The sequence below is a fragment of the Haematobia irritans genome, chromosome 3, assembly GCF_050003625.1.
Source record: "Haematobia irritans isolate KBUSLIRL chromosome 3, ASM5000362v1, whole genome shotgun sequence".
Taxonomy (NCBI): Eukaryota; Metazoa; Arthropoda; class Insecta; order Diptera; family Muscidae; genus Haematobia; species Haematobia irritans.
In genome coordinates this window covers 11,901,816-11,914,677 of record NC_134399.1, presented here as the reverse complement: position 1 = coordinate 11,914,677, position 12,862 = coordinate 11,901,816, and the positions used below count along the sequence as shown (strand labels likewise).

Below are 12,862 nucleotides of genomic sequence, written 5' to 3'. Positions count from 1 at the left end.
CCCAAACGTGTTTAGTTTTATAGCATGTATAGAAAAATTCATCGAATTTAAAGAAGTTTTCATTAATATTGAAGAATTACATCAGTTCCGAAGGCATATGGACTGAATAGTCTAATGGTGTTTTCTTTTCTGAAAAAAGTGCTTTGCCGTCATTTTGTCTGTACAGAATGCGCATTTTTAAAATGTTACCAGCAACCTAAAAAAGGCTATCATTTCAGCGGGCAGAAAAGAATCCAAAGAAGGGAAACAGGGCAATCGCAGCACTCTCGATTGTTGGCAGTGCTGAAAATGCCCGTAATTTGCCTCTATGCGTGGCACTATTTTCACAACAGAATTCGAAGCCTTTTCGCACTTTTGCCTGTTTTTTTAGAAAAGAACCTAAAAAGTACATTTTCCGGGCAAAATGCAAAAAAAGTCCGCATTTTTTACAAGAAAAGAAAACGCCATAAGTGAGCCCGAAATATTGGACTGCCACTATACCTAACCTAACATAACATAACCTACGACAATATTTTTTTCAGTGTATATAGTGTTGAATGAATCACAGAGTTTTCTTTTTTTGCATTTATTTATATTTTTATAAAAATCTAGGAAGTAAACCAATATTGGCACCGTTTTTGGAACGCATTACAATATTCGTTAAACGTCGCACTTCCGGGCCCAAAGGTAACAATTCATAGTAGCGCAACATTTTGGAAATAGCACTTTTCATTTCCAACATAGCAAATCGTTGACCAATGCAATTACGGGGTCCTGCCGAAAACGGTGTAAACAAAAACGGGCTGATACTAGCTCCAGGCTCGCCATCATTGAAAAAACGCTCCGGCTTAAATGCATCGGGATCTGGGAAATATTCTGGATCTCGCATAATTACAGAAAATGATAGAATTATATTGGTTTGAGAAGGGATTTTGATACCACCTGGAAAAAGATTATAAAAGATTTTAGTACAGTATAAATAAATTTAGAGATTCTAATATAAAATAGAAAACATATGTAGTAAGTATATCAACAAAGATGCAACTCTGACAGTTATACTACGTTCACACTGTGCAGGAAATCTCCTTCCAATTTGTTGATAGTGTGAACACTTGAGTTATATGAAGAGATTTTGATGTGAACAATTGAGATATATAAAGAGACTTTGGACTCTTGAGATATATGTCTAAAGAGAGTTTTAGCATAATGTGAACGTAGTATAATATATTGATTGTGAGGCGAATGCAATGGTCACCGACCACGGTTAGTAGAATTCTAGCAAAAATGGCAGATTTTTTACTGTTTGGTAGATTGGTAAAATTATTTATGATTTGATAGATTTTGAAAAATATTCCCCTCCAAGTAAGAGGTACTTCACACATTTTCTATAGAAATAAAGTTAGTACAAAATTTTCTCTAGAAATGAAATTTTGACAAAATTTTCTATAGAAATAAAGTTTTGACAAAATTTTCTATAGAAATAAAATTTGGACAAAATTTTCGTTAGAAATAAAATTTGCACAAAATTTTCCATAGAAATAAAATTTTGACAAAATTTTCCATAGAAATAAAATTTTGACAACATTTTCTATATAAATAAAATTTGGACAAAATTTTCTATAGAAATACAATTTGGACAAAATATTCTATAGAAATAACATTTTGCCAATTTTTTCTATAGAAATAAAATTTGGACGAATTTTCTATAGAAATAAAATTTGGACACAATTTTCCATAGAAATAAAATTTTGACAAAATTTTCTATAGATATAAAAATTTGACAAAATTTTCCATGGAAATAAAATTTGGACACAATTTTCTATAGAAATAACATTTGGACAAAATTTTCTATAGAAATAAAATTTTGGCAAAATTTTCTATATATATAAAATTTTGGCAAAATTTTCTATATATATAAAATTTTGACAAAATTTTCTATTGATATAAAATTTCCTATAGAAATAAAACTTTGACAAAATTTTCCATAGAAATAAAATTTTCACAAAATTTTCTAAATAAAATAAAATTATGACAACATTTTCTTTACAAATAAAATTTGGACACAATTTTCCATAGAAATAAAGTTTTGACAAAATTTTCCATAGAAATAAAATTTTGACAAATTTTCTCTAGAAATAATATTTTGACAACATTTTCTATAAAAATAAAATCTTGACAAAATTTTCTATAGAAATAAAATTTGGAAACAATTTTCTATAGAAATAAAATTTTGACAAAATAGAAATAAAATTTGGACAAAATTTTCTCTAGAAATAAAATTTTGACAAAATTTTCTATAGAAATAACATTTGGACACAATTTTCTATCAAAATAAAATTTGGACACAATTTTCTATAAAAATAAAATTTGGACAATATTTTCTCTAGAAATAAAATTTTGACAAAATTTTCTATAGAAATAAAATTTGGACACAATTTTCTATATAAATAAAATTTTGACAAAATTTTCCATAGAAATAAAATTTTGACAACATTTTCTGTAGAAATAAAATTTTGACAAAATTTTCTATAGAAATAAAATTTGGACACAATTTTCTATAGAAATAAAATTTTGACAAAATTTTCCATAGAAATAAAATTTTGACAAAATTTTCTATAGAAACAAAATGTTGACAAAATTTTCTATAGAAATAAAATTTGGACAAAATTTTCCATAGAAATAAAATTTTGACAAAATTTTCTATAGAAATATAATTTTGGCAAAATTTTCTATAGATATTTGGACAAAATTTTCTATAGAAATACAATCTGGACAAGAAGATTTTGACAAACTTTTCTATAGAAATAAAATCTGGACACAATTTTCTATAGAAATAAAATTTTGACAAAATTTTCTATAGATATAAAATTTGGACACAATTTTCTATGGAAATAAAATTTTGACAAAATTTTTTATAGATATAAAATTTTGACAAAATTTTTTATAGAAATAAAATTTTGAACAAATTTTTCTATAGAAATAAAATTTTGACAAAATTTTCTATAGAAATAAAATTTGGAAAAAATTTTCTTTAGAAATAAAATTTGGACAAAATTTTCTATAGAAACAAAATTTTGACAAAATTTTCTGTAGAAATAAAATTTGGAGAAAAATTTCCAGAGAAATAAAATTTTGACACAATTTTCCATAGAAGTAAAGTTTTGACAAAATTTTCCATAGGAATAAAATTTTGACAAAATTTTCAATAGGAATAAAATTTTGACAAAATTTTCAATAGAAATAAAATTTGGAAAAAATTTTCTCTAGAAATAAAGTTTTGACTAAATTTTCTATAGAAATAAAATTTGGACACAATTTTCTATAGAAATAAAATTTTGACAAAATTTTCCATAGAAATAAAATTTGGACAAAGTTTTCTATAGAAATAAAATTTGGACAACATTTTCTTCAGAAATAAAATTTGGACAAAATTTTCTATAGAAATAAAATCTGGACAAAATGTTCTATAGAAATAAGATTTTGACAAACTTTTCTATAGAAATAAAATCTGGACACAATTTTCTATAGAAATAAAATTTTGACAAAATTTTCAATAGAAATAAAATTTGGAAAAAATTTTCTCTAGAAATAAAGTTTTGACTAAATTTTCTATAGAAATAAAATTTGGACACAATTTTCTATAGAAATAAAATTTTGACAAAATTTTCCATAGAAATAAAATTTGGACAAAGTTTTCTATAGAAATAAAATTTGGACAACATTTTCTTCAGAAATAAAATTTGGACAAAATTTTCCATAGAAATAAAATTTTGACAAAATTTTCTCTGGAAATAAAATTTTGACAACATTTTCTATAGAAATAAAATTTTGACAACATTTTCTATAGATATACAATTTTGACAAAATTTTCTCTAGAAATAAAATTTTGATAAAATTTTCTATAGAAAAAAAAATTTTGTCAAAATTTTCTATAGAAATAAAATTTTGACAAAATTTTTCTATAGAAACAAAACTTGGACTAAATTTTCTATAGAAATAAAATTTGGACACAATTTTCTATAGAGATAAAATTTTGACAAAATTTTTTATAGATATAAAATTTTGACAATTTTTTTTATAGATATAAAATTTTGACAAAATTTTTTATAGAAATAAAATTTTGAAAAAAAATTCTATAGAAATAAAATTTTGATAAAATTTTCTATAGAAAAAAAATTTGGACAAAATCTATATATATAAAATTCAATCTATGTTTGTTTATTTGTTTGTTTGTTTGTTTGTATGTTCCGAGTTGGCTCCGAAACGGCTGAACCGATTTACTTGAAACTTTCAGAATTCGTAGGGGGCGTTCATGTGGTGAAAATAGGGTACCTCATTTTTTGACACATGATCGCGGAGAGGGACCTCCCCTTCGTCGGACTTTTTGAAAATTGGACCAAAGATAACCGATTTACTTGAAATTTTCATTGAAGATTGGGGTTGGCATCTAGACAAAGATCCGCTACTTTTTATTTCGATATTTGGTGGCGGAGGGGGCCTCCCCTTTGTTCGACTTTTTTTAAGTACAGTGAAAAAACTAAAATTCTCTGAGATGTACAGAGAACATGTGGTGAGGTTATGGAATTAATATGGGGTACCCGATGATTTCATATGTGGATGGGGAGGGGGACCTCCCCCTTGCCCTACTTTTTGAAACTTGGAACAAAATTATGCGATTTGCTTGAAATTTTCATTGAATGTTGGGGTTGGCATCTAGACAAAAATCCGCTACATTATTTTTCGATATTTGGTCGGGGAGGGGGACCACCCCTTTGCCCGAATTCTTTTGTTTGAAAGTACAAACAAAACTAAACTTCCCCGACTGAAATTTTACGGAAAAAAATGGGTTATGAAATTTATATCAGGTTCTTGATTTTTTAATAAAAATAAAAGGGCATAGGGAGACATCCGCTTCTCTTAAGTACATACAGAGAAACAATTAAACTTTTACCGAGTTACTTGAAATTTACAGAGGACTGGGGAGAGGTTACGATATTAATAGTTGATACCTGATTTTGTGATATTTGGACGGAAGAGAGGCCGCCCGTTTAGGCTTATAATTTGCTTGACATTTTCTGGGACGTTTACAAAAGATACGCTACATCACTTTTCGGTATTAATCGGGGAGGAGGTCATCCTCTAAAACTGGGGGAAGGTTATGAACGAAGAGGCAACCTTCCTTGCCCCACACTTGAAGGAACGTTTCAAGAATTTTCAGGGAAGGGTAGGGGTGCTATTCACTACGGTGTTTGTCGATATTGTATCGGGGAAAGTGGCGTCCCTTTAAAACAATAAAGCAAAATTTAAACATCGCCGATCTACTTGAACGTGGTAGGAGGTGATTAAATTTATACATGATTTTTAAATTAGTATATGATTTTTCGATATCTGGTTGGGGAAGGGGAAAATTGAAATAAACTTTCTCGATTTACTTCGATAGAATTTATAGGGACCATTGAGTAGTGGCGAAATTAATATAGGGTACGTGATAGTCCGATATCAGGTCGGAGTGGAGCGAAGGTGGGGGGAGGGTTCCCTTTTGTCCTTTTTTTTTTTTCTTAAATTGAAAGTAGAGGGTTGTCCCTAAATGGGAACTCGGTACATAATTTTATGATTTTTGCACAGGCTTCTGGCCGACTTCTTTTTAGTAAAGAACTTAAATTTACATAAAATTGGCAGCCAACGTAGATGGCGCATCATTTTCCAAAATTTTAGCAAATGTTAATGTGGTAAAATTTTTTACTATTTTTACTTTTTCCGATTTGTTGGATGGGAAACAGTAATTCTTTGTGTGTTATTTTAATATAGTGCTAATTTTTTTAGATATGTTGAGGAGAAGGATACCTTTCCTTGACAAACCACACTTAAAATTCACAAGAAATATAGAAGAAGGTACACCCTCTCCCGCCGTATTTGTACCTATAAACGAAAAATCAAGTAGTCCGATTTGTTTAAAAGAATTCAAATCTTTTCGAATTTGTTTTCAGCACGAAGGATATAGTTGACTAAGTTAACGCAAAATATTCCTCCAAATATGCTTCGGAAGGCGCAGCGAAGCGGGCCGGGTTACGCTAGTTTTCTATAAAAATAAAAATTTGACAAAATTTTCTATAGAAATAAAATTTTGGCAAAATTTTCTATAGAAATAAAATTTTGGCAAAATTTTCTATAGAAATAAAATTTTGGCAAAATTTTCTATAGAAATAAAATTTTGGCAAAATTTTCTATATATAAACAAAATTTTCTATAGAAATAAAACTTTGAATTTTTACTGAAATGCACCCACCTAAAACCACATCCTCTAATATTTCTCTTCCCACTGCAGGCACTGAGGGATATAGTCTTAAGGTTTCTTTGATTACACATTCCAAATATTTCATATCTTGTAAATCTCTAAACGATACAGCCTTATTACGATCTTTTCCCACAATTTCCGTTATTTCTTCAATCAATCTCGTTTGGACTTCCGGATGTCGGGCAATTAAATATAAAGCAAATGATATGGCACTTGTGGTAGTATCATGTCCTTCAAACATAAATGTATCGACTTCTTCACGGATATCTTCATTGGATAAAGGTTCACCATTAATAGTTGATTGGAGTAGCACATCTAGGAAAGCCATACGTAATTTACAACCATAGTCTTGGTCATCGGCAGAGGGAGTAGCTAAAAGATGGATTAGGATATTTTAGATTAGATTTTCCGGATGAAAATTATTCGATTCAATATCAACTTACTTTGATAGGTGCCATCTTTGAGTGCAGCTTCTAAGGCATCCCGACGTTTTTCAATAACTTCTGTGGTAAATTTATGCATTACATCAATACATCGTTGGGTCTCTTTGTACACTTTGGGAGATGTTAGCCGAAACAGTAATGGAGTTCTCTGGGAGGGATTTACGAAACGTTTTGACATTACCATGGAAACACTATGAAGAATATAGAAAAAAATTAACATTAAAATAAAAATAAATAAATAATAATAATAAAATAAAAAAGAGAGCTAAGATCGTCAACGCCGATGGTAAAATATCCAATGATTTTATGTCGTCGATTTTAGTTATGAAGTTTCCAATCAGAAATCTTTACTTCAGAGCTGATTGATTTTGAAAATAACCCATGGCAAAACAAACAAAAAATTAACATTAAAATAAAAATAAATAAATAATAATAATAAAATAAAAAAGAGAGCTAAGATCGTCAATGCCGAAGGTAAAATATCCAATGATTTTATGTCGTCGATTTTAGTTATGAAGTTTCCGATCAGAAATCTTTACTTCAGAGCAGATTGATTTTGAAAATAACCCATGGCAAAACACATTCAATACTTAACAAAACATTTTCGTTAAGTCTATGAACACATTCGTTAATAATGCGAAAGGTTACATTATTGATACGCCAAGCCATTTGCCATCGATTGAAACTATTGTGTATGATTCAAGAGCAAGGAAATTGGGTACCGTTGAACCCACAAGACACATCGAAAGGTGATTTTCACTTGGATCTTGCTCCAAAGGTAAGGTTTTACGTATCGCCGTTACTGGCTATGAAAATTCTATCCTTCGGCCAAGACAAATGACTGTGGAAAGAAGTTTATCCTCTGTATTTGGTGGGACCAGAAGGGTAGGGATGTGCTATCGGCTGTTGTAACCTTACGCTCGGCTACATGTTGGAAACCCCGCAAGACTTTCATTTGGAAACACTCAAATTTGAAGTACAATCTCAACCGTCATATATTCCAGACATTGCTCCTCTTGTTCCGATCGATTATGCATGTCCTGGCTGATCAACATTTTCGTTCTTATGAGGAAGTCAAAAATTTGATCAATTTGCGGATTTAGTCAAAAGACAATTCGTGTTTCGTAGCTGTGTGATGAGGAAATGTAGTGGCTTGCGATAGACAATGCTTGGATTGATCAGTCGTCTGTTACAATTTTTTTCGGAATAAATTCTGAAACATTTGAAAAAATCCCACATTTTTAATAAGCGCGGATATGGCGGACCCTTACCAAATAAAAGAAATCGCTTGCTCCAAATCATAAGAATACTATGGATGGGGCAGCAGTTCTTAACCCAACTCGAAGGTGTAAGTCGGTGCATTTTCATTGTGAAAGAAAATTGTTTTCTTCAGTCCAACCTCGACCTATAATTCAGAATATTTCAGCCCTAATTCGTATAGTCGATTTGTAAATCTCACTCATCATCATCACATGCAGCCTCATTGTCGTAGATTGGACCACGATTTCATTATTTTCACAGTGAAAGAAAACTTTTTTCTTTCAGTCCGGCGTCGACCAATAATTTGGAACAGTTCAGCCCTACTTCGTATAGTCAATTTGTAAATCCTATTCAATAGCTTTCCGGCCACACGGTTGTGGACTGGAGTCCGATTTCATCTGACCCTTGATCTCCGTTGTGAACCTCGTGGATCCTTGCTTCCTCGACATTCACGAAATTACTCAGAAACTCCCTCATATTGTGCTTTGACATCACCAAACACTTCTTTGAGTTTGGTCTAACGGTTGGGTTTGTTGTCCTGATTAAGAAACCGCGGAATCCCTTGCGCCGACATTTAATGCGAAAAATTTCGTGGCACATGCGATTTTTTAAAATGCCAACTTTTTTCAGATGAAATAGTTTAACCCTATTCAAATGGTCAATCCCAATTCTCATCTATCCGGCCACAAGGTTGTGGACTGGACTCCGATTTCATCTGACCCTTGGTCTCCGTTGTGAACCACGTGGATCTATGCTTCCTCGACATTCAGGAAACTCCCTCATATTCGGCATAGACATCACCAAACACTGCTAACGAGTGGGTTTGTTGTCTGGATTAAGCAAGTGTGAAATCCCTTGCGCTGACATCTAATGCTGAAAATTTCGTGGCGCATGCGATTTTTTTCGAATGCTAATTGTTTCAGATGAAATAGTTTAACCCTATTACTAATGGTCAATCCCATTCCTCACTTAGCCGGCCGCACGGTCGTGGACTGGACTCCGATTTCATCTGTCCCTTGATGTCCTGAGATCAAGGGACAATCCGTACCTTGTGGATCCATGTTTCCTCCACTTTCACGAAATTACTCAGAAACTCCCTTATATTGCGTTTATACAGCTCCAACCACGATTGTGATTATTAGCCTAACGGTTGGGCTTGTTCTCCGGATTAAACAAATGCGGAAGCCCTGACGCCACCATCTCAAGCCGAATATTTTGTGACCCATATGATTGCCTACTATCTCAGGGGAAATAGTTCAACCTTACTTCAGATAGTCAATCCTATTCCTTACCTAGCCGGCCGCACAGTCGTGGAGCCGAGTAGTTCGTGGCGCACACGAAATGCCTACTGTCTCATGTGAAATAATTCAATCCTACTTCAGACCTAACCTAACCTACTTAAGATAGTTCATTACTCAAATATCCGGCTTCTCGGTCGTGGACTGGATGTCGATTTCGCCTGTCCCTTGATTTCCGTTGTGTGCCTCGTGGATCCATGTTTACTCGACATTCACGAACGACTCAAAAATTACCTCATATTGCGTTTAGATCACCAAACACTCCTTTGATTTTGTGGCGCATGTGATTTTTTGCAATACCTACTGTCAGATGAAATAGTTCAACCCTAATTTAGATAGTCAATCCTATTCCCCACCTAGCCGGCCGCACGGTTATGGATTGGACCCCGATTTCATCTGTCCCTTGATCTCCGTTGGGTACCACGTGGATCCAAGTTTCCTCAACTTTCACTGTTGTGATTATTGGTCTAACGGTTTGGTTTGGACTGGATCCCGATTTCGCCTGTCCCTTGATGTCCGTTGTGTACCTCGTGGAACCCTGTTTCCTCGACATTCATGAAATTACTCAGAAACATATTTATATTGGGTTTATACAGCTTCAACCACGGTTGTGGTTGGTCTAGCGGTTAGGCTTGTTCTTCGGATTAAACGAAAGCGGAATCCCTTGCGCCGACATCTAAAGCCGAATATATCTTCTCCGTTTTTTTGAAATGGCTACAGTCTCAGGTATCTTCCTTACCTTCAATAGGCAGCCAGTTATTAAGAGATAGGGATTTTTGTCACTTATCCATGAGCTTGCTCAATTTAGGTTTTTCCTCTGATTGATTGCGATCTTGGGGTTTCCTGAAGGTTTATTTTCCATCTCAATGACTGTAAAATTGATATGTGGCCCAGTTCGATCCTAAAGAGATATAATATTGTGTATACCCACGCTCTTATTTTCACGCCAAATTCATAATGGTCCATAAATGGGCCCATATGTAAACTAATTTGACTTCTTGAAACTCATTTACCCTATTACCCGTTTGAAAGCTAAATGGTGGTTAAATTGTAAGGGCCGATGTTGAATGTGAACCACACCTAAACGCCAAGTTTTTTTTTCCGAATTTTATTTGACATTTCTCTATTTCAGACTTACTCAATTTGAACCATGGAGAGATACACAATCCAACAACGTGTTAAATGGTTCCAAGAAATGGCAACAGTTGATGATCAATTTTCGAAGAAAATCTTCAGTGATGAGGCACATTTTCACCTCAGTGGATTCGTCAATAAACAGAATTGCCGCATTTGGGCGAATGAGAATCCAAGAGTGATTGTCGAAAAACCAAAGAGTGACTGTTTGGTGCGGTTTCCAAAATGAGGCCGGTCAGGCAGTTACTGTGAATGATGTTCGCTATCGTGAGATGATAACGATCTTTTTATGGCCCGAATTGGAAGATATGGATGTGGACGATATGTGGTTTCAGCAGGACGTTGCCACTTGCCACACAATGGCTATTTCGAGCAACAAATTCAGTGGCCGTGTTATCTCACATAATGGCGATGTCAATTGGCCGCCAAGATAATGTGATTTGACACCGTTGGACTTTTTTCTTTGGGGTTATTTGAAAGAAAAGGTGTACGTCGATAAGCCAGCAACAATTCAAGAGCTAAAGGATGAGATAATTCGGCACATTAACGGCATAGAACCTCCATTATGCCTCAGCGTCATCGAAAATTTAGACCATCGGATGAAGGTGTGCCACCGAGGTCGCGGCGCCCATTTGGCCAATATTTTGTTCCATACATAATTGAGTAATTCCAATATATCATAATAAAATAAAAATACAATAATTTCCTAAATGGTTAGTGTTTTATTCAAAATCAACATCGGCCCTTGAAATTTTAACCACCCTTTACATCATGACTTACACTGAGCTCCCAGATGAGCTAGTTGATAGTTGATTCCTTTGATATGATATTAATGTCCATTAATACTTACTAATTTAGAGCCTTGACATATTCAAAATCTGGATTCTCTTGGGCATTAACCTTTACACCCATTGCAGCCTCTAATGGGATGATTAAAAACAAACAGACCATCAACATCGGAAATAAAGAAAATTCACACACACACATATATATCTTACCTGCCAAAGAGACCAAAGCCATACCACAAACCACAGGAAACATATTTACAACGGTTTTACCATCAGCCTTCGTTTGCAATTTATTCACCATAATTGCACTTTGCTGGTCAAATATATCCACAAATTGTTCCAAGATTTTGAAATGGAATGCTGGTGTTATAATCTTGCGCCGACTATGCCATTTCTTGCCATTGCTCATTAATAGACCACGGCCTAACCAATCCACCAGAAAGTCATAGAAACTACTCTTGGTAATATGCTGTTGACTACTGAGAATGGCTTCAACAAATTTTGGATCGGCAACCCTAAGATGCATTTGATGAAATACCCAAAAACGATAGATTTTTCCATATTCTAAAGTATTGGCTTTCAAATAATCATCCATATCTGTAGGTGTGAGTTGATAGGTATCAAGACATTGATAAGACAAAAAAAAAACACCTTAGACTTACTTTCAGTATTTACATTCCTCAATTTCAGAGCATTACCGATTATGGGCCAGGGTTTTGGCCCGATAATATTGGACTGTGCAAGTAAATCATTGCGTTGTTTTTTATTGAAAAAATCCAAAACAATTATTATGGCTACCAATGTCAATGTCAGTTCCACAAACATGCTGCCGCTTATACTATTCAACAGATACTAACTAACCGATTTCCTCAAGTTCATTCTTATTCTCTCTCTCTCTTCACTTCTCTCCTGCAATTGTTGTTTAGTACAATCAATCGGAAAGGTATTACGATTCATTCATGGCTCTCTACGTTAAGCAATGAGCGACTTAGGGCCAGTTTCTCAATGTCTTGTTATTATTTATCGTGTCGATAAAAACAGCTGATCCCATACAACAATTTTACTAACCGCTGGTCTATCCTCCGGTTAAATATTAATTGGAGGATGAGAAACTGGTCATTTAAAAAACAACTCACACACACACACATTCGTTCAGTTAGACAGTTGAATAGGAAATCTATACCCATCACGGAGGCAAAAATTGGTAGAATTCTACCAAAAATGGTAGATTTTTGACTGTTTAGTAGATTGGTAGAATTCTTGATGTTTTGGTAGATTTTTCAAACCCTTCCTCTCCATCTAAGAGGTACTCCAATTTTCTATATATAGAAATACAGTTTTAAAAAATAAAGTGTTGACAAAATTTTCTATAGAAATAAAATTGTGACAAAATTTTCTATAGAAATAAGATTTTGACAAAATTTCTCTATAGAAATAAAATGTTGACACAATTTTCTATAGGAATACAATTTTGACAATATTTTCGTTAGTAGTTCGGGCTGCCACTTTAACCTAACCTATCATAATCGACTGAATAGTCTAAGTGAGCCTGAAACTAAATCGGGCTGACACTTTAACTTTCGTTAGAAATAAAATTTTGACAAATTTCTACCAAAAGTGGTAGATTTTGTAAATTATTCCAAAATTTTGACAAAATGTTCTTTA

General features: G+C 33.1%; 1 protein-coding gene across 2 annotated transcripts; it reads right to left on the bottom strand.

Annotated features, from left to right (window-relative positions):
* Positions 1 to 549: 549 nt before the first annotated feature.
* LOC142230706 (cytochrome P450 4d2-like) lies at positions 550 to 12,036 on the bottom strand. 2 transcript variants are annotated; one of them, XM_075301340.1, is made up of 6 exons: positions 11,860 to 12,036; positions 11,408 to 11,794; positions 11,260 to 11,329; positions 6,718 to 6,908; positions 6,266 to 6,646; positions 550 to 921 (listed from the first exon to the last, which is right to left on the bottom strand). In XM_075301340.1, exons 1-6 carry the CDS (start codon positions 12,020 to 12,022, stop codon positions 578 to 580), a joined length of 1,536 nt encoding a protein of 511 aa, XP_075157455.1. In that variant the 5' UTR covers positions 12,023 to 12,036; the 3' UTR covers positions 550 to 577. The 2 variants fall into 2 exon arrangements, with proteins under 2 accessions (XP_075157455.1, XP_075157456.1); XM_075301341.1 differs by having other exon boundaries at positions 11,896 to 12,036.
* Between the last annotated feature and the right edge of the window lie 826 nt (positions 12,037 to 12,862).